The 24,646-nt window shown below is 44.7% G+C and overlaps 1 protein-coding gene across 9 annotated transcripts in view; it reads left to right on the forward strand.

The window, feature by feature from the left end:
- The window catches only part of RIMBP2 (RIMS binding protein 2), a 295,906-nt gene that overhangs the window by 156,574 nt on the left and 114,686 nt on the right, over positions 1 to 24,646 (forward strand). For 3 of the 9 annotated variants that reach the window (XM_043488893.1, XM_043488900.1, XM_043488883.1), the window contains exons 1-3: positions 12,639 to 12,739; positions 15,846 to 15,935; positions 23,949 to 24,071. In XM_043488893.1, the coding sequence (XP_043344828.1) occupies positions 12,722 to 12,739; positions 15,846 to 15,935; positions 23,949 to 24,071 (231 nt within the window). In that variant the 5' untranslated portion in view covers positions 12,639 to 12,721. Of the gene's footprint in view, positions 1 to 12,610; positions 12,740 to 15,845; positions 15,936 to 16,592; positions 16,714 to 23,948; positions 24,072 to 24,646 lie in introns of those variants that run through there. The other 6 variants (XM_043488844.1, XM_043488854.1, XM_043488861.1 and 3 more) reach the window with 6 other exon arrangements.

Here is a 24,646-nt window from a genome sequence, read left to right on the forward strand (position 1 = left end):
CCTTTGAGTAAAACCCCAGCTCCTGCCATAGTCTACACCTGGCTGCCCGGCTGTCAACACTTTCCCTATTGTCATTCCTGGTGCTGCTCTTGGGGACTGTTCACTTACTGGCACTGTTGCTGAAAGCTCAGCCTCTGTACACCAGTGCCAAACTGGATCTTGGAGACAGAGTTTTGGGTGAAGTAAACAAGAATACTTTTATTGTTTGGTCAGGCACAGAGGGCCACAGTAGGACTAATGGCTCAAAACTGTATCCCAACCCAGAAGGATTTGGTGGGGAATTTTATAACAATGATTTAAGGGCAGGCTTGCTGATAAGGAGGACTTCCCTGGTGGCTCAGATTGTAAAACGTCTGCCTACAATGCAGGAGACCCGAGTTCAATCCCTGGGCCAGGAAAATCTCTTGGAGAAGGAAATGGCAACCCACTCCAGTATTCTTGCCTGGAAAATCCCTTGGATGGAGAAGCCTGGTAGGCTACAGTCCATGGGGTCACAGAGTCAGACACGACTGAGCAACTTCATTTTCACTTTCACTTTTGCTGATGAGGATCAGGGTGTGTGCAGGGCCAGCACTTCTTTAATCTGGCCTCAGTTGGTCTCTTGATGAACTTCTTGAGGTTATCAAATTGTGATCTTCTCTGGAATGAAGAATGCTAACATCTTCCACTTGTTGGGGTTTCAGTATCTGTGAAAGAGCTCAGAGATATTGTGTGTATCCCTCGAAGGATATTCCAATGAATAGTCAGGACTGATTTCCTTTAGGATTGACTGGTTTGATCTTCATGCAGTCCAAGGAACTCTCAAGAGTCTTCTCTAACACCAAAGTTCAAAAGCATCAGTTCTTCAGTGCTCAGCTTTCTTTATAGTCCTGCTCTCACATCCATATATGACTACTTGAAAAACCATAGCTTTGACTAGACAGACCTTTGTCGGCAAAGTAATGTCTCTGCTTTTTAATATGCTGTCTAGGTTGGTCATAGCTCTTCTTCCCAGAAGCAAGCAACTGAGTGACTGAACTGAACTGATCCCTTGCAGGGGAACCAGGACCTTGCCTCAAGGCTGCACTCATCATTCCATCGCTTGGTCATGTCTGACTGTGACCTCACGGACCGCGGCACACCAGGCTTCCCTGTCCATCACCATCTCCAGGAGCTTGCTCAAATTCATGTCCATTGAGTCAGTGATGCCATCCAACAATCTCATCCTTTGTCGTCCCCTTCTTCTCCTGTCTCCAGTCTTTCTCAGCATCAGGGTCTTTTCCAATGAGTCAGTTCTTCACATCAGGAGGCCAAAATAGTGGAGCTTCAGGTTCAACATCAGTCCTTCTGATGAATATTCAGGGTTGATTTCCTTGAGGATTGACTGCACTGTTGTTTCTTAACTGCTCCTCCCTTGTCTCTGCATCCTCTCCCTTCCCTGATTAGCAGCTATTTGGAAGGCTTCCATGCCCAGGAGTCCCACAGGGTCCTGCTCAATTTCATCACCTCTGCTTGGATGTCCTTCCCCAAGATGTCCACCCTGCTCCCTCACTGCGTTTAGGTCTCTACTTAGACACCTCTTCTCAGAGCCACTTTCCCTGACCACATTTTCTAGAAATCTCTATTTCCTTCTTTATTTCTCTATGTAGCATTCAGCGAATACTGTATAGCTTCTTGAACAACAGGAGTCTGAACCATGTGAATATGTAGAGAATGTGTATAAGGAAGAACAACTATAATTTCCATGTGGATTTTCCACGGCGTGGAGGGTCAGTGTCCCAACCCTGAATTGTTCAAGGGTTAATGGTAAAGGGAAATAAGAAGGAAACAAACAAAACATACAACGATAGATGTGTATGTATTTACAGAAATCTCTATCATAGATCTTTGGGGAGAATAACACATATTCTGCTCACTGTTCATGAATCTCTGGTGTCCTAGGTCTCACCCCACTGGACATGACAGCATCTCTGAGTCACAGACACCATGCACTGCCATGCCCAATTGAACTGCTCCTGGAAAAAAAAATCGTTTTGTAAATGAGTTAGCATGACTGTGTTCCAATGAAACTTTATTCACAAAAGCAGGAGGCAGGCTGGATTTGGCTCGTGGGGCATGGTTTGCTGACGCCTGGTCTAGAAAGTCACAGAAGGTAAATGACAACCAGCTCCAGAGAGTCTGCAGCGTCACAGGCACGTCCTCCCCTTTTATCACCCCTCAGGCTCACCCTGCACAGCCGCCTCCTTACTTGGTACTACAGTCTGGTGGCCCCCACATGATCTCTTGTCAACAAGATAGAAGAAGAATGGGAGGGAGAAGCCAAGTTTGTCACCGCCCTTGACTTGAGAGCATGTAAAATCAGTTGGGTTCTCAGCTGCCTGTAATGCTCGTGACTCACGCTATTGATGCAAATCCTGTAAAATCTATTTTTCCACTTTGAAAAACATGCTTTCTTACTATAGCTAAGACATTCAAAAGCTCAAGTGTGTAGACTCCGGCTTGCAGGATGGCACAGAGGAGATGCTTTCCCAGCAGTGTGTACTAATGTGCATGCGGCCTTGGTCTCCTGCTTGGGAGGGGAGGGGGTGGCAGGTGCAGAGGACGGGCTCTGAACGCATGGATGGGGTTCAGGCTCTGACACGGACCAGCAGTGTGAGCTCCCCTAAGTCATCTGATCTCTCTGAGCTGCAGCTTCCTGAGGAGCTCAGGGATGAATAAGGACACTTAGGACTAAAGATAAAAAGAAGCGTGGATGTTAATGACTAAGTGTGGCCATATGGGAATGTAGACCCAGGATTGTCAAAGTCTCTAATTTTTTTTCACCAGAAACTGTAAATCTTCATTTTTAAATGTTTAATTTCCCAGTTTTAAATGCAGATGACTATTTAGATAACTTGGGTCACATAAAACATTTTGGGGCAATTTCACTCGCATGATGCCATTTTGAATAATCTCCCTCGTATAATCTCAAGAAATCCTGAGGCTTTCCCCTCCACATGCAAGGATTCTACAGGCATGCGTGTTTTCTTTTGTCAGCTCTTGGAGGCTAGTGATCCTGCATGAGTGAAAATGGATTTGTTGATATCTTATCTGGAGAGAAACAGAGTAAGAGCAAATATGCTTGAAACTAACAAGACTCTCACCTTGAGTCCAGCCTGAGCAAAAGGGGAAGTTTAAAAAATGATCTGGGCTTAGCTTGGAGCACAGACATGGACCCTCTAATGATTTCTCCATGCCAGACAGGGAGGTGATCTCATTTCCTCCATCCAAAGAAATCAGGATGCTTCCTCTGTTCCCTGAGGCTGGGGAATTTGTGATAGGAAAAGATTTTCTTTTGCAAATTTGAGATACACCATATGTGTTATACAACCTGGACTGAGAATTCTGCACAGGGACATCAGAAACTTACCCTTGTTTTCTTTCTCATGTCTACCGGGATCTTTCACATGAGCTGTTTATTTCAATCTTCCCAATAACCTTGCAAGGGTATATGGGTCCTGATGCTCACTTCTACAGATGAGGCAGGGAAACAGACAGGTTAAGTAATTTGCTGACAGCAATACAGCTGGCTGGAGTGGGGGGAGCTGGGGGGCTCCGAGGTCAAGTCTCAATCTGCTTTTTCTGTATCTCCACTAACTTCATACTTTGGATGTGATTCCTTCTTCCTAGTCCAGCATCCTACAACCTGCCTCACCAGTGCTGAATGGGATTCATGGAAGATAAGTCTACCCCTAGGAATGTCAGTTACAGAGGCAGACGGCAAAACTTTTAGGGGCAAAGTCACGGTAAACCATACTCTCTTATCTGCCCTGGAGTATTCCATGGACCAATTCCAACATTTGTAAATACACAACTACAGCTGACATCATTTGTAGCCACAATTGGGCACAGATTGCCTTGGTGGTGTCCCACTGCTCTGTTCCAGGATCCCACTCAGGACTCCACAACTGTGTCTAGTCATCCTGCTTTCTTAGTCTACTCAGATTTCTGACAGTGTCTCAGAATCTTAGGATATCCCCAGTTTGGGATTTTCTCATGATTAGATTGGCATTATAGGTTTTGGGAGAAAGTGCAACAGAGATGAAGTTCCTTTCTTATTTCATCACATCAAGGGGCTTATGATGTCAATAGGATGATGCTCTCACAATGTGATTGTGATGTGACCTTGATCTCTTGGTTAAGATGGTGTCTTCCAGGTTCTTCCACTGCAAAGTTGCTCTTCTTCTCTAAGCATATTCTGGGATGCATTCTCTGGAAGCAAGTCTCTAAGCCCAGTCCATACTCAAGAGAAGGGTAGTTAAGCTCTATCCTGGGATTTTATTTGATTTTAGTCAACTTCAAAATTAAACAGCCAAATGTGGCTGATGGCTACCATATTGGACTCCAGTAATGGAGATGGACTGGGGGATAGATTATTGCCAAAGTCAGCCAATTCATAAATAGCCCAAATAAATGAAAGTCCAGATACAATCATGTAATTGGAGTGTGCTTGTGAATTTTTTAAAATTTAATTCAAGTATAGTTAAGTTACAATGTTGTATTAATTTCTTCTGTACAGCAAAGTGACTCAATTATACATATATACTCTTTTTCATTATGGTTTCTCGTGGGATATTGAATAGAGTTCCCTGTGTTATACAGGAGGACCTTGTTTATCCATCATCTATATGCTGGTTTGCCTCTGCTAATCCCAAATTCCCAATCCATCCCTCTCCCTCCCCATCCCTCTTGGCAGCCATAAGTCTATGAGTCTGTTTTTTTTTCGTAGATATGTTGATTTGTGTTGTATTTTATATTCCACATATATGTGGTATCATGTGGTATTTTTCTCTCTTTCTGACTTACTTCACTTAGCATGATATTTTCTAGGTCCATCCACGTTGCTACAAATGACTTTATTTCATTCTTTCTTATTCCATTGTATATGTATACCACAACTTTCTTTATCCAGTCATCTGTCCATGGATATTTAGTTTGCTTCCTTGTCTTGGCTATTGTGAATAGTGCTGCTATGAACATTTGGGGTTCATGTATCTGTTTGAATTATAGTTTTATTCAAATATATGCCCAGGAGTGGGATTGCTGGGTCATATGGACGTTCTATTTTTAGTTTTTTGAGGAACATTCATATTATTTTTCATAGTGGCTGTACCAATTTACATTCCCATCAATGGTGTAGGAGGGTTCCCTTGATTGTGAATTTTTTGATGCTTAAATAGAATTCTCAGGCCCTTCTGGGAACCACTCCCAGAGGAGGATTCATAAAATCAAGCAAGAGTTTGCTTTTCCTTCTTGAGCTTCTATTTTGAGATAAATTGAGTCAATCAGTATTAAGTATAGGGACTAAAAGTGTCAACCTATTCTGGGAACACCTTCATTTCTGAAGGCAGTAACCATGGGGTGACTTTTTTTTTATCAAAAATAATGTCTGTGGGTGAGAACCCCACTCTGGTCCCAGAAACCATTTTCCCTCTCTCCCCTCCCTGCCTCTCCCTCCCTCCACATCTTTATCCATCCATCTGTTGATGGGTACTTCATTAACTTTTTAGATTGAAGTAAAATACACATACTCTTCAGTATAAAAAGTTAATGAAGTTTCCATCAATAGATAAATAGATAGAGAAGATTTGTTTCTAAATTCAGCAGGTTATCCCGAAGTCACGTACAGAAAAAGTGTCTACAAAACTCCCTTCGGCAGGAGCAGGTCTCAGCTTTTCCCTCTAGCACTGGTGGAGTCTGCTGCTTATTGGTTGGGGACCAAATGCAGCATTGTTTGCATCTAGGAGACCAGTTGTCTGAAGTGGCTCTCCATGAGGGAAATACTCTTTCAACAGGAGAATCTCATGGAGAAATGATTGGGGAATAACCTTTCTTCTCTCATAGCACTTCAGGTTCTGTTGCTGGAGGGACTGGTGACAAATTTTTTAAAGTTGAGGATTTACCTATTTTTTATATTTCCTATCTAACATATATAGTATGTGACCTTTTGTGTCTGGCTTTTTTCACCTAGCGTGATGTTTTTGAGGTTCATTCCCCTTGTAGTGTATGTCAGTGCTTCATTCCTTTCTATGGCTGAATGATATGCCATTCATTGGAGAGACTGCATTTCGTCTATGTGTCCATCAGTCGATGGACATCTCTCTGGGTTGTTTTCACCTTTTGAGCATTGTGAATAGCACTGCTGTGAACATATATGTACAAGGATTTTTTTTTGAACATCTGTTTTCAGTTCTTTTGGGTACATATCTTTGTTGTTGTTGTTCAGTTGCTAAGTCATGTCCAACTCTTTGTGACTCTATGACTCTATGACTGCAGCACACCAGACTTCCCTGTCCTTCACTATCTCCCAGAGGATGCTCAAACTCATGTCCATTGAGTCAGTGATTCCATCCAACCATCTCATCCTCTGTCGCCACCTTCTCCTACTGCCTTCAGTCTTTCCCATCATCAGGGTCTTTTCCAATGAGTTGGCTCTTTGCATCAGGTGGCCAAAGTATTAGAGCTTCAGGTTCAGCATCAGTCCTTCCAATTAATATTCAGGGTTGATTTCCTTTAGGAGTGACTGATTTTGATCTCCTTGGTGTCCAAGGGACTCTCAAGAGTCTTCTCCAGCACCACAATTTGAAAGCTTCAATTCTTTGGCTCTCAGCCTTCTTTATGGTCCAACTCTCCCATCAGTACATGACTACTGGAAAAACCATAGCTTTCAGTTCAGTTCATTCAGTCATGTCTGACTCTTTGTGACCCCATGAACCACAGCACGCCAGGCCTCCCTGTCCGTCACCAACTCCCGGAGTTCACCCAAATTCATGTCCATTGAGTCGGTGATGCCATCCAACCATCTCATCCTCTTATCGTCCCCTTCTCCTCCTGCAGAATTACTGGGTTATATGGTAGTTCTGTTTAAACTTCCTTCCTGTGGTCATCCATAGGTGGACAGGGTCATGAACAAAAGCATTTTGGTTTAACATTCAGGCAGAGGGGCAGGGTTCCCTGAGGCAGGCCATTATGTATGGACAGTATCCTTTTAGTGAACAAAAACAGTGGGAAGCAAAAGTTAAAGTAAAAAAACAGATTCAACATGGAGTCAAAATTGGCTCCTCTCTGTAACACAATCCCACCGTTTTTGGTAGAGAAGAGCTATCTTTGGAGGCAGCCTGTGTTCTGATGATAGTGACCAATGGGAACCAAGCATCAACTTCACTAAAATTATTTTTAACAAACATCAGTAGGACCAAGCCCACATTGTTGTGGTGGTTTAGTTGCTGCTGCTGCTGCTGTTAAGTCGCTTCAGTCGTGTCCGACTCTGTGCGACCCCATAGATGGCAGCCCACCAGGCTCCCCCGTCCCTGGGATTCTCCAGGCAAGAACACTGGAGTGGGTTGCCATTTCCTTCTCCAGTGCAGGAAAGTGAAAAGTGAAAGTGAAGTCGTTCAGTTCTGTCTGACCCTCAGCGACCCCATGGACCGCAGCTTTCCAGGCTCCTCCGTCCATGGGATTTTCCAGGCAAGAGTACTGGAGTGGGGTGCCATTGCCTTCTCCGGGTTTAGTTGCTAAGTTGTGTCTAACTCTTGTGACCCCATGGACTAAAGCCAGCCAGGCTCCTCTGTCCATAAGATTTTCCAGGCTAGAATACTGGAGTGGGTTGCCATTTCCTTCTCCAGGGAATCTTCCTGACCCAGGGATTGAACCTGGGTCTCCTGCATTGCAGGCAGACTCTTGACCAACTGAGCTACCAGGGAAGCTCTAGCACATTGTAGGTACTTACAAATTAATGAAATACAATTACTGAGAGAAGCCTTTTTTCAAATGCAAATGTTTCTCTGGGTCATGAACTTATATTAGAACCTGCTTTGTGTGTTATATTTTTCCATTTCAGCTGGTCTGTAACCTATATTAGAAAAACAGCTTTTAAATGGCACAGTGTGCTTCTCTGTAATTGCATTATTGGCATATGGACAATGCCTGAATATCAAACAGGTCAAGGAATTGCATGTATCATAGTGAAAGCAAATGCACATTGATGGATTTTTCTGATTGCAGAAGGGGACTTGGAGATGTAGATTTGTCTCTTCCTGCTCTGAATCCCAGAGCATTATAGGAAAACAGAGGCAGCCTCTTTATTGGCAAAACAATCTTTCACATTCAACTTGCCCTTTACAGATTGCGAAGTGTGCTTATATGCACTATCTCTCTTTAAAAAAAATTGCATTGGAGTCTAGTTGATTTACAATGTTGTGTGAGTTTCAGGTGTATAGCAAAGTGGATCAGTTATAAATATACATATATCCACTCATTTTTAGATTCTTTCCCCATATGTAGGCCAATACAAAGTCTTGAGTAGAATTCCCTGTTCTATACAGAAGTTTCTTATTAGTTATCTATTTTGTATCTCATTTAAATTGCCAGGAATGCATAGAACATTAAAGAATTTGCCCAGAACCACACTTGGTAAATGTTAGAATTAGGTAGCAATCCCAGGTCCTCTGAGTTCCAGTGTTTTCTCCAAAGCCTGTGATGACTTAGAGAGCTGTCCTGGGCCTTGACCACAAGGAGCAGGAGTGGGGCTCAGCAATGGTCATGACCCTGGACAGGAGCAGAGGAAGCTCCTTCCATTCTGCATTTATCTCCTCCCCCTTTCCTTGCGGCTCTCACCCTAGGCTCACGTCATACACTCCTGTTCCCTTTCTTTCCTTCCTCTTTTCCAATCACTTCATCTTCCCTGCCCATGCCTTTAGCCTAGAACCACTCAAGAAGACTTTTCAGAAAGAAAAATATTATCAAGGGTATCCTAGTGTTGATTTTAATTGTTTTTACTATATATTATTATAATTGATGATTACATCATTCTTACATAATATGATTTTATTAGACTTGCACATTACGCAACATAGTCTTTAGTATATTTGAATACAATATGATTATATATTTATAATTCATAATGTAATTACATGTGCCCAGTGATAAAACTGGTTCATAAATGTCTACAGCTTTTCTAAACCATAAAGTCAACATGAATAAACAGATTAGAAAGAAACAAGTGAGTGAAGCCACAAATTTCAAGATCCAAACTTATTGTAACTTAATGTGTCAGATGATACTATTTTACTTAAACTGAATTTTTTTTTTGTAAGTATAATGCCCTTTGACAGTTGCCTGAAAGTTGACTCAACGTTCCTACTGCTGATCCCTTTCAAACTCCTACAAAATCTTTGATTCTTAAGCACACGTGAAGGTGTGTGGCTTTCACTGTGCATAAAAACACCATTTACATTAGACTTTGTTATCTTTTCATTATCTTGGGGCAGTCAAGATGCTAATTCTTCAAGTCAGTGCAGACACACACACACACACACACACACACACACACTCACACACTCACACAAATGCAGACATTAAAATTTAGTATGGGGATTTCCCTGGTGGCCCAGTGGCTAAGACTCCAGGCTCCCAATGCAGGGTGCTTGGGTTCAATCCCTGGTCAGGGAACTAGATCCACATGCTGCAACTGAGTCTACATGCCACAGCTAAGACCCAACACAGCCAAATAAATAAATAATAAATATTTTTTAAAAATTCAGTACCGAGTGGTAAGGAGGCACAGAATATGCTCATATTTATTCTTTTCAGATTTCACAGAAATAAACAAAATACCATTTTTTTTCATAGACCACCCCCAAGACTGTATCTGCAGCCCGCAGCCCGAGGAACACTGTTCCAGGTCTCTCAGAATCCCCACTCCTCCCAACTGGAGGCATTTCTGAGCCCATTGACAGCTCTCAGGACCAGGAAAGCTGCAGGACCTTGTTCTTCAGAAAAAGAACGCAGGGTTTTGGGGGTGCAGGGATCGGTGTGGTCTAGTGCTCATGAGCAGCCCCACCTGGGCTCAAATCTCTCTCCTCCACCTGCTACGCGGAGGCTACTTATTCAGATTACTTAACTCTTGGTGTCTTAGTTCGCTTGTGCACCAAGTGGGGATAGCAATGTCCACCTCATAGGGATGCTATGAGACTTGGATGAGCTTTTAGAAAGAAGAAGAAGAAAGCAAAGGGCTTAGATCAGCTCCTGGTTCAGAGGAGAAGCTCCATGAATTGCAGCTGCAGCGAAACTGAACGTTCATTCATCTCTCCTCAAGTGCTCTCATCCCCAAAGTGCGTTGTGCGCCTCTCCTGCCCCTTGCTATTTCCCAGTGTGCCTGTTTTCATCTCCTGCCTCCTGCGTGAGCGTGACTGCCTGCAGCTGTAACTGGAGTTCCCTGGAGGGTCTATCCCCTCCAACATCCACTTATTTGCAGTAGAAAGATGGAGTCGCCAGTTTTTGTTACCTCCCACACTGCTGCTTCCAAAGCCGGTATCTTCACTTTCCCGTGGTCGCCCGTGTCCCTAGGAGGCCCCTCTTTGTCTCACTCCTCCTTTTCAACCCGCTCTTCTTCCAAGAACTATCACCTCTCAGTTTCTGGACCTCTTTCTCTCCCATCAGTCACAAGGTGACCTCTGCTAGTCCATCCTCAGCACCTCTCCTTTTATTTTTTTTTATTTAAAATGTTTTTAAAACTTAAAAAAATTGAATATAATTGATTTACAGTGTTTTAGGTGTGCAGCAAAGTGATACAGTTAAATACACATATACATTCTTTTTCAGATGCTTTTCCATTATAGGTGATTATAAGATATTGAATATAGTTCCCTGTGCTGTACGGTAGATCTGTGTTGTTTTCTATTTCATACATTTATTGTTGTTCAGTAGCTCAGTCCTGTCTGACTCTTTGCGACCTTATGGACTATAGCCCACCAAGTTCCTCTGTCCATGGGGTTTTTCCAAGCAAGAATACTGGAGTGGGTTTCTATTTCCTTCTTCAGGGCATCTTCCTGACCCAGGGATCAAACTCATGTCTCCTGTGTCTCCTGCATTATCAGGCAGATATTTACCACTGAGCTACTGGTGTGTAAATGTTAATCCCAAATTTACCCCTCTCTGTCGTTCCCCTTTGTTAACTGTAAGTTTGTTTTCTGTGTCTGTGAGTCTGCTTCTCTTTTGTAAATAAGTTAATTCATATCATTTTTTTTTAGATTTCACATATAAGTGATATCCTATGATATTTGACTTTCTGACTTACTTCATTTAGTATAATAGTCTCTAGGTCCATCCATATCGCTGCAAATGGCATTATTGCATTCTTTTTATGGTTAAGTAATATTCCACTGTACATATGTATCACATCTTTATCCACTCATCTGTCAATGGACATTTAGGTTGCCTCCATGGTTTGACTATTGTAACCAGTGCTGCTTTGAACATTGTGGTGCATGTATCTTTCTGAATTACAGTTTTCTCCAGATACATGTCCAGGAGTGGGATTGATGGATCATATGGCGACTCTATTTTTAGTTTTTTAAGGCCCTCCACACTGTCTTCCATAGTGGCTGCACCAATTTACCTGCCCACCAACAGTGTAGGAGGGTTCTCTCTCAGCACCTCTCCTGGAAGTCATGGGAAACACTTTCAGTGCTTCAACTGCTGAACATCTTTGGTCCTCACCTGGCTCGGGCAACAATTGATGCTGGGGACTGTCTTTGTCAAATTTATGCTTCCTTAGCTTCTAGGACATCACACACTTGTTTCCCGTCACTGCTGACCATCCCTTTTCAGGAGCCTCTTCTCCTGCCCTTTTAAACATCTCTGTTTCTTTCACTCTGTCTTGGGTCCTCCCTTTAGTCTCACTGGCAGTTTGCACTTAATCCCCTGACTCAGGCTTCAGGGGTCACTGGCCCCAGAAGTCTTCAGCTCAGATGCCAGAGCTCTCTTATCAGCCTGCTGAGAGTTTGTCCTAACCTCCAAATGTTTATCTGCAAAGTGGAAATAAGGACTGTGCCCTTTTCTATCTGTAGTTATGGATAACTAGATTCAACAAACTGTGCATTTTGATTCCTACAGGGTAGACCCTGTCTCATGCATCCACCGTTTGGTGAATCCTAAGCCCTCTTACCTGGATGGCTTTAAATGTAAAGTATCCAAGACCTGGTCTGCTCCCATCACGATGCTGAGACTCTCCCAAGGACAGGGAAGCTGGACCATTTCCCAGGAAGCGAACAGTTACACAGAGGCTGGTTTTCCTCTCTTCACAATCATTATTTCAGGTCAAGAAGACGGAGCTTAGAGGGTGATTTCATACAGCTGGTGCTCGGAAAGTTCTTTGTTATCACAGTCCTGGCGATGCATGAGTCACTGGCTTTGCATCTCCAGGCAGTGGGCGTGTGCTGTCAGATTCAATTCCTGGGTCCTCGGATGTGCCCAATACTCAACAGTGTCAAACCCCCAGCACAGGAGACGCCGGAGGGGCACCGATCACTCTGTGGCAGGGAGGTGTGTGTGCACACCTGTGATCTGGGCGCTGGTGTGACTGGCCGCCTTTACCCCAGGCTGTGAAAAGCCTCGTTACTCAGCAGGAATGTCAGATTATATTAAGTCCACCCCATCCTCCTCCTCCTCCTCCTCCTTCTCCTGTGAATTGTCATAGCTCGTGCACCCGCGCCTGTTGGCGAGTCTCATTTTGTCGTGTTGCAACTAAAAGCCCACATCTTTGGGGGGCCTTCTGGTCTCAAGCATGCGACCAGTATGTAAGGTGTTCTATCTCTTGCTTAGCGGCCCTTCCTTGGTGGCGCTGATTAATCCAGAAGGGCTAGATTTCACTGGAGCGGTGGCAGCTTCCCCGGGTGGGCAGCTCTGGTCCTGCACGGTGTCAATGATGAAAGCTTCCAGGGTAAGTCTTCTTGCTTCTCAGCATCTTCATGGGACTGGAAGCCTGAGCAGTAGGCATTTTCTGGATTTTCCCCTAAGCAATCCAAGATACATGCATGTCTGAGGAGCATCCGTGCCCTGTTACTCCGAGGGGCGGGGAAGACCAATGTCTGCCGTCACTGCGGCATTGAGGGTGAGGCCACATGTGTTCCCCTGACCCATGCCCACCTCTGGGCTTTTTCAGGGCTAAATGACAAGTCTGGATAAATGAGATGCTGTAATTCGGCAAGTAAATCACATAGTCCGTGTAGCTCAAGTGGCATCTTCACTCTCTCTGGGCTTTTACCTGGACATCTTGGGTGCTGAATAGGTTTTTTCAGCATCACTGTGTGAGGGGGTTTGGCCTCTGCTAAACTGTTTTCTGTGGAGCAGAGAATTGTTTGGGGTTGAGTTTGCTTCTCAGCTGTTCTTTCTGTTCCTAGTTCCTTGAGTTGGGAGAACCGGTACAGTAAGTGGTACCCCGAGTGCAGATTCATGCTTGGACTGATTTGGGGAAGAGATGGCCATGTGTACCCCTCATTCCCCTTTTACCTGGTGATATTGTGAATCAGTGCTTCCTGGACTGGATTTAGATCCTGGGCTTTTTTCTCTTGAGGATTGATTTCATCAGGTTAAACAGCTGACCTTGAATCACTGAGATGGAGTAGAGATGAAATTGATGAATGCAACTATCCTACAACCACCAGAAAACTGGATGAAAGAGCCAGCTCTGCTTCTCTTCCCGATATTGCCTTCTTGCAGTCCACTCTTCTAGGGGAGGGGCAGAGGAAGGTGATGGCAGGAATTGAGTGGGTGGTTATGGCGGATCGTGGAAGGTGCGCATACTGAGACCGGTGCCTCCAGTAGGGAAGGTGACCCCTGCCTGAGCCTCCATTGTGTGCAGGGGAATGCTTGGTACTCTAGGAGAACCATCTCATTTTATCCTCCCAGTGGCTGCTGAGTAGGTGCTTTCACATCCCTCCATCTTAGAGGGTAGAGATACCAGGCATCCTGCCTGAGGTCATAGGGCTTACCCGTGAACCAGCTCGAGTTTGTATTTAGACAGAATGGCCTCAGGACTGACGTTCTAACCCCTCCCTGAAGTTTTTCCTGGGGTCTTCCCTGGCTGTCCAGTGGTTAAGACCTCACCTTCCAAGGCAGGGGGTATGTGTTCAATCCCCTGGCCTGGAGTTAACATCCCACATGACTCATGGCCCAAAACCCAAGACATAAAATAGAAGCAATATTGTAACAAATTCAATAAAGACTTTTTAAATGGCCCACAGTAAAAAAAACTTTAAAAAACAATATAGTAATATCAGTTCCTGCTTTTAAAAAAAAAAGTTTCTCCTGTAATTCTCTGAGACATGGCTGCCTTTATTTCACCTTGGGGTAGGCAAGACTTCCAAGGTCAAGAGTGAGGGGTTTGGGTGCGTGTACCTATCCCTTGTGATTGCCAGTGGTTCTCATGTGGGATATCCCAGAATGTCTCCAGGTCCCCCACGGAGCCGGCAGGGGATTACACTGTGGTTGCTTTACGTAAGAAAGGGGGAAATGAATTTATGCCTTTGGGAACATCTCAGAGGAGGGAAGCAGTTTCTCATAGGCTGGGGATCCTTGTTCTTCAGACCCAAACACAGAAGATGCCATAGAGGGGAGGAGACTGTAATGACTGTGGCCTAGGGTAAGGGGCTTGACTGAAATATAGGACCTGAAAACAGCAGGAGGACCCTTTCTCCTTGTGGGAGGTGTCTGTAACCCTATGGTTCCTGTTCCTTTCTTATCGTGAGTGTGAATGAGCCCAAGTTCAGACCTCTTGAAGTGTTACAGAGGAGATTCCCAAGTCAATTCAGAAGTGGGTGATCCCCAGATAGGAACTCACTTAGGAGACGAACAGAGAACACACTTGAAGAATTAAGCAAAGAAACCGGCAGACCTGACCGCAGGTGGCTATTGCTGTCACCTTCCACCGTGGGACACTCACTGTCCCTGTTGCTTCTGCCTGGTGCTTTTTAATGGGTGTCATTCTTCATCTTTGTGAGAGCCCTCCACTTGCTCCCTGAGGTGTCATTTTCAGGTCACTTCACTATTTTTATTTCTTCTGGAGTCAGTTCATCCTGATGACCGATTTTGTTAAATCTCTTGAGCAGTGTGAGTTTTCTTTCTGTGTTTTGTAGTTTCTGTTTTCAGACTCATCTTTTACGGGAGATTTTTACCCCCAGCTCTCTTTCCTTGTCTGTGCTCACTCTCTGCTCTTGTCTTACTTCTTTGTCATTCTGTACCATCCCACGGGGGCTCCTGGTCTTGAATTGGGTTCTATTATTGGTAGCTCAGAGTTCCTGCACAGGTGATACCACTGAGCCAGTGGGTCTGGTCTCCCTGCCTCTCCACCACACTACCTTGTCTGTGCCGGAGCTCTGGGCAGCCTTCTTTGGGAGTGGGGGACTTGACCTCAGCCTTGGTTCAGGCAGTACCTTGGTCTCTAGCCTCAGGTGGGACACTTTCAGTTCTTTATAGCCTAAAGTATTTGGACTCCTAATTTTGTCTGCCTATTTCTGGACTCAGAATCTGGTGAGTCCCAGGAGTTCCACTCATGACATGTGCTCCAGCCTTCCATAGCCCTCATAGATTTTTTTGCCTTCTTTTTGAGCAAGAGAAACCTTTAAGTGTTTTCTGTATTGTTTATTATGGCAATATGTTTGGAGCAGTGCTTGTGAGGAAAGGGGGCAGGTCAGAGCTTCACATAAAGTCCAGATGAAGAGCAGTTCTGTTGCCTCTTTAGGACACAAGGGTGCATTGCAGGTTAGCACACAATGTATCAGATGTGATTTATCTTCTGGACACTTCACTACAGGCTTTATAGATATTGTTTTATTATCTACTCGTAACATCATCGTAAAGTATCCCTCCTCCCGTTTTATAGAGTAGGAAACTCATGGCTCGGAAAGAGGAAAAGACACGCCTCCCACACCACAAGGCTTGTGAATCACAGAATCACACCCAACCCCAATCTGATTTCAAATCAGAACCCTTCACCCCCATCTGCAGGTTAGGATGTCATCTCATGATGCCCTTTCCTTTTGTTTTAGGAAAATGCACTTAAGGAAGCTGCCCAAGGAGACCATCGCCTGAGGCCCCATTATGCAGGCCTTCCTGCAAGGGCCCGCCAGCTCGACAAGGTAACTGGCCACCACCATCGACAGGCCATTGGGAGCTGGGGTGTCAGGGAGGAGCCCAGGGAAGGTGGAAGGGGATGACTCACTGAACTCCACCCAAACGACAGTGTCTGGGACCCTAGTCACACCTCTTCTATTTCATCATGTGGCCACTGCACAAAGCCCTAGAGAAACGTCTCATCTGCTGTCTGCTAGGCATCCCCACATAGAGGTCTATTCAGTCACACAGGGGCCAGAACAAAACTTCCCATGTCTTCTCCACCAAACCATTGCCTCTCCTAGTTTTTCTTATCCCAGTAAATGGCCATCCCTCCAACTGCTCAGGCCAAGATGCTCTGAGGGGTCCTTTATGCCTCCTTTACCCCTCACTCTCTGACAGCCCCCAGCCCTCCCATTTCCAATCCCACTGTGTCCCACAAGCAGAGGCTGCCATCTTCTCCTGCCTGAATGGTGAAACAATCTCCTACTTGGCCTGCCTACCTCCCTTCTTAATGTCCTACAATCAGTTTCCAGCATGATCTAGAGTGATCTTGTGACTCAAACCAGACTATGTTGCTCCTCAGAGTAAAAACCTTCTCCCAAAATAACAACAAAACTCCTCCCTGTGGCTGCCGTCTCACTCAGCCTTGTCATCTGCCTCTCCATCTTTGATTCCTGAAGCTCTGTTGACGCTGACCTTTCTGCTCCTCAGACCACCAAGCTGGTCTGTGTGCCATGACTTTCTCTGCTTGGAACTCTGCTCCCTCCTCTTCAAATAGCCACCAGCCTCTTGCTCTTCATGGTGAGTTGCCTCCTCAGCGAAACCTTCACTGCCTCCAGCTACCCATCCCCTTCCTTTAATTATGTGGCTTCACTCAGCTTTTATCTTCTTGTGAGTCTCATCACTTTGTTGGTTGATCACATCTTCACTTATGTGTCTGTCTGTCCACCCTGCAGTAATGTCAGCTGCTAGGTGGCAGAGGTCTTTGCGCTCTTATTCACCACCGTATCCCTAGTACCTATCTCAGGACACATCGTAGGTGCTCGGTGAATATTAGTTAATGATCAGTTGTTGGTTTGAAGCCACTAATTGCTTAACTTTCCATAATTACAGAGTGTTTATTTCAAAGAATAACTGTGTCCTAACAATTTACTGTAAAAAAATAGAGCTTTTTTGATTTTACACTTCTTTTCCTGCCTTCTTGTTTTCCCTTTAAAAAAAAAGAAAAAGATCTGCTTTTCAGGAAATAAGAAGTGTTAGAGAGGATGTGAAGAAATTGGAGCCTTGTGCCCTGTTGGTGGGAACATAAAATGGGGCAGTGACTATGGAAAACAGGATGGCATATCTTTAACAAATTAAGAATAGAATTACTCCATGATTCAGCAATTTCACTTCTGGAGATACACCCCAAAGGATTAAAAATAGGATTAAGAAGAGATATTTGTCCATTCATGTTTATAGCAGCATTATTCACAATAGCCAAAAGATGGAAGCAACCCAAGTGACCATCTATGAATGAATATTATCAAATGTTATATAAGATGCAGCATATGTGTGTGTGTGTGTGTGTGTGTGTGTGTGTATACATATATCGGGTAGATTTTTTTTATAACATCTTACCAAAAAACCCTAACGAACTTTCTGGCCAACCCTATTGGAGTGGGAGACCATGCCCTCCTCCAGGGGATCTTCTCGACGCAGGGACTGAACCTGCATCTCTTAAATCTCCTGCATTGGCAGGCAGGTTCTTTACCACTAGTGCCACCTGGGAATTAGGTATATATAAACACAATGGACTATTATTACTCAGCCTTAAAATGAAGGAAGTTCTGACACCTGCTGCAACATGGATGAACCTTGAAGACATTGTGTTCAGTGAAATAAGCCAGTCACAGAAGGATAAATACTTTGTAATTCCACTCATATAAAATCTCTAGAGGAGTCAGATTTATAGAGACAGCAAAGTAGCGTAGTGGGAGGCAGGAGCTTAGGGGAGGGGAGGGGGAGTTAATGTCTAAGGGGGACAGAGTTTCAGTTTGGGAAGATGAAAAGTTTTGGAGATGGGTATTAGTGATGGTTCCACAACAGTGTGAGCGTGCTTCATGCCACTGAGCTGTGCACTCAAAAACATAAAGACAGTAAATTTGATGTCACATGTGTGTTAGTTGCTCAGTCGTGTCCGACTCTTTGTGACCCCACAGACTGTAGCCCACCAGGCTCCTCTGTCCATGGGATTCTCCAGGCAAGAATACTGGAGTGGGTAGCCATTTCCTTCTCCAGGGGATCTTCCTGACCCAGGAATTGAACCCAGGTCTCCTGCATTGCAGGTGGATTCTTTACCATCTGAGCCACTAGAAAGCCCCACATTATGTGTATTTTACTGCAGTTTTATCAAAAAGATGCGCTTTTAGTATGCCTCCAACACTCCCTTTAAATCCATTCCCCCATATTCCTGCCAACCCCTGTGCCTTCTCTCCTCTTTCCTTGCCAAACCTGCTCTCAGGAAAGGCTCTAATAAACTCACACACCCTGAGGTGTGAATCCATAATGAGGCTTGGTGACCTTCTCAGCCCTGGCATCTTTTTACTTAAACAAAAACAGAAATGAAAAATGATGGTGATGTTTTGGGCATCAGAAGCAAGCTAACCACAGGGTTGGGGGGAGTTGGCTGGAGGGAGGGTTGATCCTAGAATGACTTCCTCGCTTTCACTAAGTTCACTCCATGTGGGCATCTGTCTGCTCCTCAGCTGGGCTCCTGCACCCAGAGTGCGAGTCCTCCTTGATGAGGGCAGAGCCAGAGGAGCCCAGTGGCGATGTCGCCTATGCTGGTCAGTGGTGGCGGGTGGAGTCCCAGGGTCAAGCATCACCAGCATCTCATTCCCAAACCTGGCTCTCCTGGTGCCCTGATGGGCACCCCTGCTCCCGTAGAACTCTCACCAAAACCAACATAATTTTTTTCATTAAGGTTTGAAACTTCTTCCCCTGCTGCTTTCACATCTTGACCTTTTAAGCAAAGCTTCAAGGCCCAGAAAATGAGCTCCCTTCAGCATTGCAGGGGGGTGTGAAGGCATGGAGTGACTCACAGGCACAGACTGGAATAGCAGAGCTTGCAGAGAGGAGGTGGGGAGCCTGGTGGTGCCGTAGACATCATATTTGTCCTGCCCCTTCCCAGGCTTACAGGGCTGGGCATTCCCTCGGGGTGTCTGAGCAGGGTGTCTTCAGGGGAATCTCCGTGGGAAACAGCAGGTCCTGAAAGACTGCCTTGGGAGACCAGTGTCTGTGTCCCAGGGTAACTTGGGGAGGTACAAGGGGTGGGTTGGTTCATGCTGATGGTGAAAGAATTCAACCACAGCACCAGATCCATTGGTGGGGGGCACCCCCGAGACCTATAGAAACACAAGGAAGTGTTTCATCTGGTTCTCCGGAAGAAGTCTGGGAATTCCCAATTCCCACAGCTGACTCGGGCTGGATTTGCAATCTGCTTTTTAGTAGCCTTGATTAAGTACGCAAAATTAATGATCAGAGCTCTTAATTATTAATGTATGGGGATGCAGGGTCAGTGTCTTCCCGGAAGCCTGCCCAGAAGGGATTGCCTCTTAGGCGCAAAATTGGTTATTGAACTATTTAGAATATTGAGTTGAATTCTACTGGGCAGGCCTCCCTGTGGAATGAAACAAATGAACCAGGAATCTAGGACACAGTGCAAAGGATGGGTCAGTGCCCCTGATGCCTGCAAACACAACTTAAAAAAAAAAAAATTGATTCCAAATTTTTTACTCACCTGGGTTCAAAGGAGCCCATTAAATTCTCCCCAAACTGGGTAGCCGTTCTTACAGCCTGTTGGAGGTTCAGGCTACTTTCTCATTGAGTGTGTGGGGGCATGTGTGCTAAGTTGCTTCAGTAGTGTCCAACTGTTTGTGACCCTATGGATTGTAGCCCACCAGGCTCCTCTGCCTATGAGATTCTCCAGGCAAGGATACCGAAGTGGGTTGTTACACCCTCCTCCAGGGGATCTTCCTGACCCAGGAATGGGGCCCAGGTCTCCTGCATTACAGGCAGATTCTTTACCATCTGAGCCACCAGGGAAGTCTGGGAAAGAGTGGAGATTACCACAAACAGCATTTTTTTTCAGGGGAAAGGTTAGTCTTTGAGATTTCCAAGACCAATTTAAGCTCATGTTTTCAACACTTTCTTTTTCATCTCCTTTCTATATTGTGGAAACAATGGAACCAGACTGGTTAGTGTCAGAAGTCCTAGAATCAAGGTGTCAGCAGGGCTGCCCTCCTTCTGCAGGTTCCAGGAGAGAATCGTGTTCTCACATCTCCAGCTTCTAGACACACCCTCATTCCTTGGCCCCTGGGCCCTTCCTCCATCTCCAAAGCCAGCAGAGTAGCATCTTCATATTGCATTCCTCTCGTCAGGACCCTTGTCATTACTACACTGGAGCCACTAAGATAATCCAGGACAATCTCAAGATCCTTAGTCACTCCTTCCAAGTCTTTTTTGCATATGAGGCAATATTCACAGGCTCCAGAATTAGGATCTGGACTTCTTTATGGGTCTTAATTTAGCCTATCTCAGTCCACACCCCCCCCCAATCAATCCCTTTGTCTACCCCATCCCTCCTAACCAACAAACTTTCTTTCTATTATTGCAAACCAGGGAAGTGACCTTCAGTTTAGTTTAATTGCTCAGTCGTGTCCGACTCTTTGTGACCCTATGAATCGCAGCACGCCAGGCCTCCCTGTCCATCACCAACTCCCGGAGTTTACTCAAACTCATGTGCATCGAGTCAGTGATGCCATCCAGCCATCTCATCCTCTGTTGTCCCCTTCTCCTCCTGCCCCCAATCCCTCCCAGCATCAGGGTCTTTTCTAATGAGTCAACTCTTCGCATGAGGTGGCCAAAGTATTGGAGTTTCAGCTTTAGCATCAGTCCTTCCAATGAACACCCAGGACTGATCTCCTTTAGTATGGACTGGTTGGATCTCCTTGCAATCCAAGGGACTCTCATTCCATAATTGTGACCATAAAGGGGACACGATGGAGAAACTTTAAGTCAAAGAAATGCAAAACCACAATTGTGGCATTAGATGAAGTATATTTGATGTATTAAAGCACAAGCACCAACAACTTGCAGAACCTTCTAGTGGCCCAGAAGTCCTCTGCAGATTCTTGCTCATCCTCAGCTATCCTGTAAAGCATTGTCTTCAAGACAAATAAAACTTGGCTTTTTTTTTCCCACCAACAATTGCTTTCTGTTGTTACTCCAACGAACACAGTATAAGGTACAAGAAAAGCACAACATTTTAGCTCCATGTGGGGTAAATGGGATTTATGGGTGGGCCTGGCCCTCTAACGTCCATCTGTTCTGTCCACCGTTGGCAACGTCCCTGTGGAAGCACAGGTTTGGCGGCTGCCAGTCAGTTTCCAGATTCACTTCTGGGTTGTGGTCTGTCTGCAGGTTGGGGATCGACTATTACTATTTTAATGTTTTTAAAAATCTTTTTATTTATTTTTATTGAAGTATAGTTAATTTGCAATGTTTTTAATCCCTGTTATATAGCAAAGTGATTAGGTTAAATATATATGTATTCTGTTTTTAATAGCCTTTTCCATCATGGTGTATCATAGGGAGCTCAGCTGTTCTATGATGACCTAAAGGGGTGGGATGGGCAGATGCGAGGGAGGCTCAAAAGGGAAGGGATATATGTTTACCTATAGCTAGCTGATTCACAGTTGTTGTTCAGTAGAAACGAACACAACACTGTAAAGCAATTATCCTCCAATTAAAAAAACATATATATGTATATCCTATGATAAAACATAAAGGGGATTGACTATTCTTGACCAAAGCCCTGGGCTGTGCCCCTGGCAGGATGATTCCTGACTGCCCTGTGCTCCTATAAGGGGCTGGATAATAACTAAATATACAGAAATAAATGAGGCTGGCAAATGGAGCCTGAAACCCAAGTCAGCTTCCCTACAAAGTATGAGTTTGAGTTTCTTGGAAATACCTGACTTACATGAACTTTGGCTATTCATTCTACTTCTCTATTCTGACAACAGGGAATTGGATCACTAAAGAAAATCCTGGTCCCATCGGAGCTTCCATTCTAATGAGGCGCAACCCTGAGAAAAAATGTAAACTGCTCATATGTTAATTTCAGATAGTGATAAATGCCCATGGAAAATAAAGCAGGGGGAAATGGCGAGGGCGACAAAGACAGAAAAGTAGGGAGGATATCGGTACTCCAAGGGCTTGTCTGAGGAGTGACATAATTGATGAGCAGAGAGTGGGGGTGGGGTGGGAGGTGTGGGAAAAGCACGTTCGAAGGCCTTGGGGCAGGAATGAGCTTGGCTTGTTCAAGGGATTAAAAGAGGCCAAAGTGACTGAGCATGGTGGATGGTAACAGGTCAGATTAGAGAGGTGGGTAGCCCAGATGCCATAGGACTTTGGGGCCACATCAGGAATTTGGACTTGATTCCAATTTCCATGGTAGCCCTGGGAATTTTTAATCAGGGAGCAGCAAGATCTGACTTCTATTCTAGAAGGCTTCTGCTGGCTATAGTGCAAGACTGGACTCGGGGCTTTCGAATACTGTTCCCAAGTCTAATTTCCTTGATTAGCTAGGACATGAGAAGCGAAGGCTCTCAGCAAACCTGGAGCTGAGGTTCAAATGCGGTCTCTGCTTCGTTACATTAGGTCATGACATTTTCACCAGGTAGCATTTGAATTTTCCCCTGAGTTCATTGCTTGATGCATCACACTGTAGCAAAATGGCAGGAAAATACTTCTGTGAATCAGACCTCTCCACGACCTCTTAATAACAGCTTCCCTGTAACCCTGCTCCGTTTAGGAATGCTAAGTGGGCGCCTTCTTTTCCTTCTGTGCCACAGAAACTGTCAGGTTACACGAAGATCGTACATAAAGCATTTGAAACAGAAAGGGCTTATGTAGCTACAAAAAAAAAAAGCAAAAAACCCCATGACTTTGTGACAGTCTGTTATTGAAGTCATAATTCATGTTGTAATGTTTGGGGAGGAGGGGAAGAAATTAAAATTCCATGGTTGGAATAAAGCATGCTGCACAATGAAAAAATAGTGGAGAAGAAATCAGGTAACTTCTCTCATCAAGGGCATGCCCTTGTCTGTTTCAAAGAAGCTAGAGGAGAGATTGAGGATTAGTAGAGCCTCCAGATGAGTTTTAAACATGGGAATCCTGGGGCTTCTGGGCTGAAAATGGACATGGTTTCTGAGGTTATTGGAGCATCCATCATCCAAATCCACATGGTGCTTTGTTGCCATTTTTGTCCACTTTTAGGACAGAGGTGAAATTTAAAGCAAAAGAATTTAGTATGGCTACACAATTTGAGTAACATTTTGTGTCTGTTAGGACTTTCAGTTCAAAGGGACAGAAGACAATTCAAATTGACACAAGTTAACCGAGGGAATCTGTTGGCCCAAGTAACTAGAAAGGAAAGTATTAGCTTCAGGCACAGCTTGATCTAGTTGCTCACACAGTGTCATCAGATGCTTCTCCATCTCCAGAGTCTATTCTCAGATGAGTTCTTCCCTCATGAATGCAAATGACAGTGTAGCTCCAACCTTTGTCTTTAACTTTCTAAGTACAGTGGGTGAATCTCTTCCCAGGTTCCTACACAGTCTAATATCTCATTCTCCGTGGATGCTCCTGGCTTCTATGCCCCTCCTCTCCCAATCCTCACATTCAGGGCAGGGGATTATGCTGATTGGCCAGGCCTCGGTCACATTCCCAGACCTTATCCAATCACTGTGGCTGTGGTGAGGATGGGTGGGATGAAGAGGGAGGCTGTGTGCTGATTGGCCAGCCCTTGGTCACACGTATTCACCCCAGCAGGAGTGGACCTAATACGAAGTCAAGGACTGAGGATGAGGGAGGGGAAGTCTCCAAAAAGAACTTAAAGGGGAAGTGACAGATGACAGCTGGGGACAAGTACCCACTGCAGCTCATGTGCATACTGTAAACGCCCCTTCTTTCCATCCTTGCTACTTTAGGTGAAAGCAGAGTATGCTCGGCTTAAGCACACGCTCACCATAGTGACCAGAGAACGTGATTTGGCCGTGAAGGAGAAACACCAGCTCCAAGCCAAGCTGGAGAACCTAGAACAGGTCCTAAAGGTAGGACATGCTTCCACTTCCGCTTTCCCCGGAGATCAACGTGAGGAACGAGGGGCCGCAGAATTCCAAAGCAGAGAGTGGTTGAAACTCCTTTTGAGTTTCAAAATCATAAAAATTCAGGGCTCTATGGGGCTGTTTTTACCCTTTCTGTGGTATACAAAGCAATAAATAACAAAATTTGAATGTTTCTGGAAGCGATCCCGTAAAACCAATTATGCATTTCCATTTCTTAGAATGTTAAACACAGCTGAGCAAGAGATGCTAGGCAGCACTCCGGAATGGAAATTGGGCTTAAGTTGAAGACCAGAGGTGTCTACATTGGTTTTTCAGATTTCATGAATTTTAAGCTGTTCTTCAGATGGTTAACGACCTTTGTTATAAAGAGAATAGCTAACTCAGAAAATTGCTTTATCAAGCTGCAGGTAATTGGATAGCCTCATGCATTCCTGATGAGCTGGGATCTCCTTCAATATTTAATGGGTGGGTTGATTTGCTTTTGATATTACTGAGTTAAGCTGAATGAATTCGTTGCCTTTTAAGTGTTAAAATTTTATTGGATTCTCATAGTGCAGAAA

This window comes from Cervus canadensis, chromosome 1 (genome assembly GCF_019320065.1).
Source record: "Cervus canadensis isolate Bull #8, Minnesota chromosome 1, ASM1932006v1, whole genome shotgun sequence".
Lineage (NCBI taxonomy): Eukaryota > Metazoa > Chordata > Mammalia > Artiodactyla > Cervidae > Cervus > Cervus canadensis.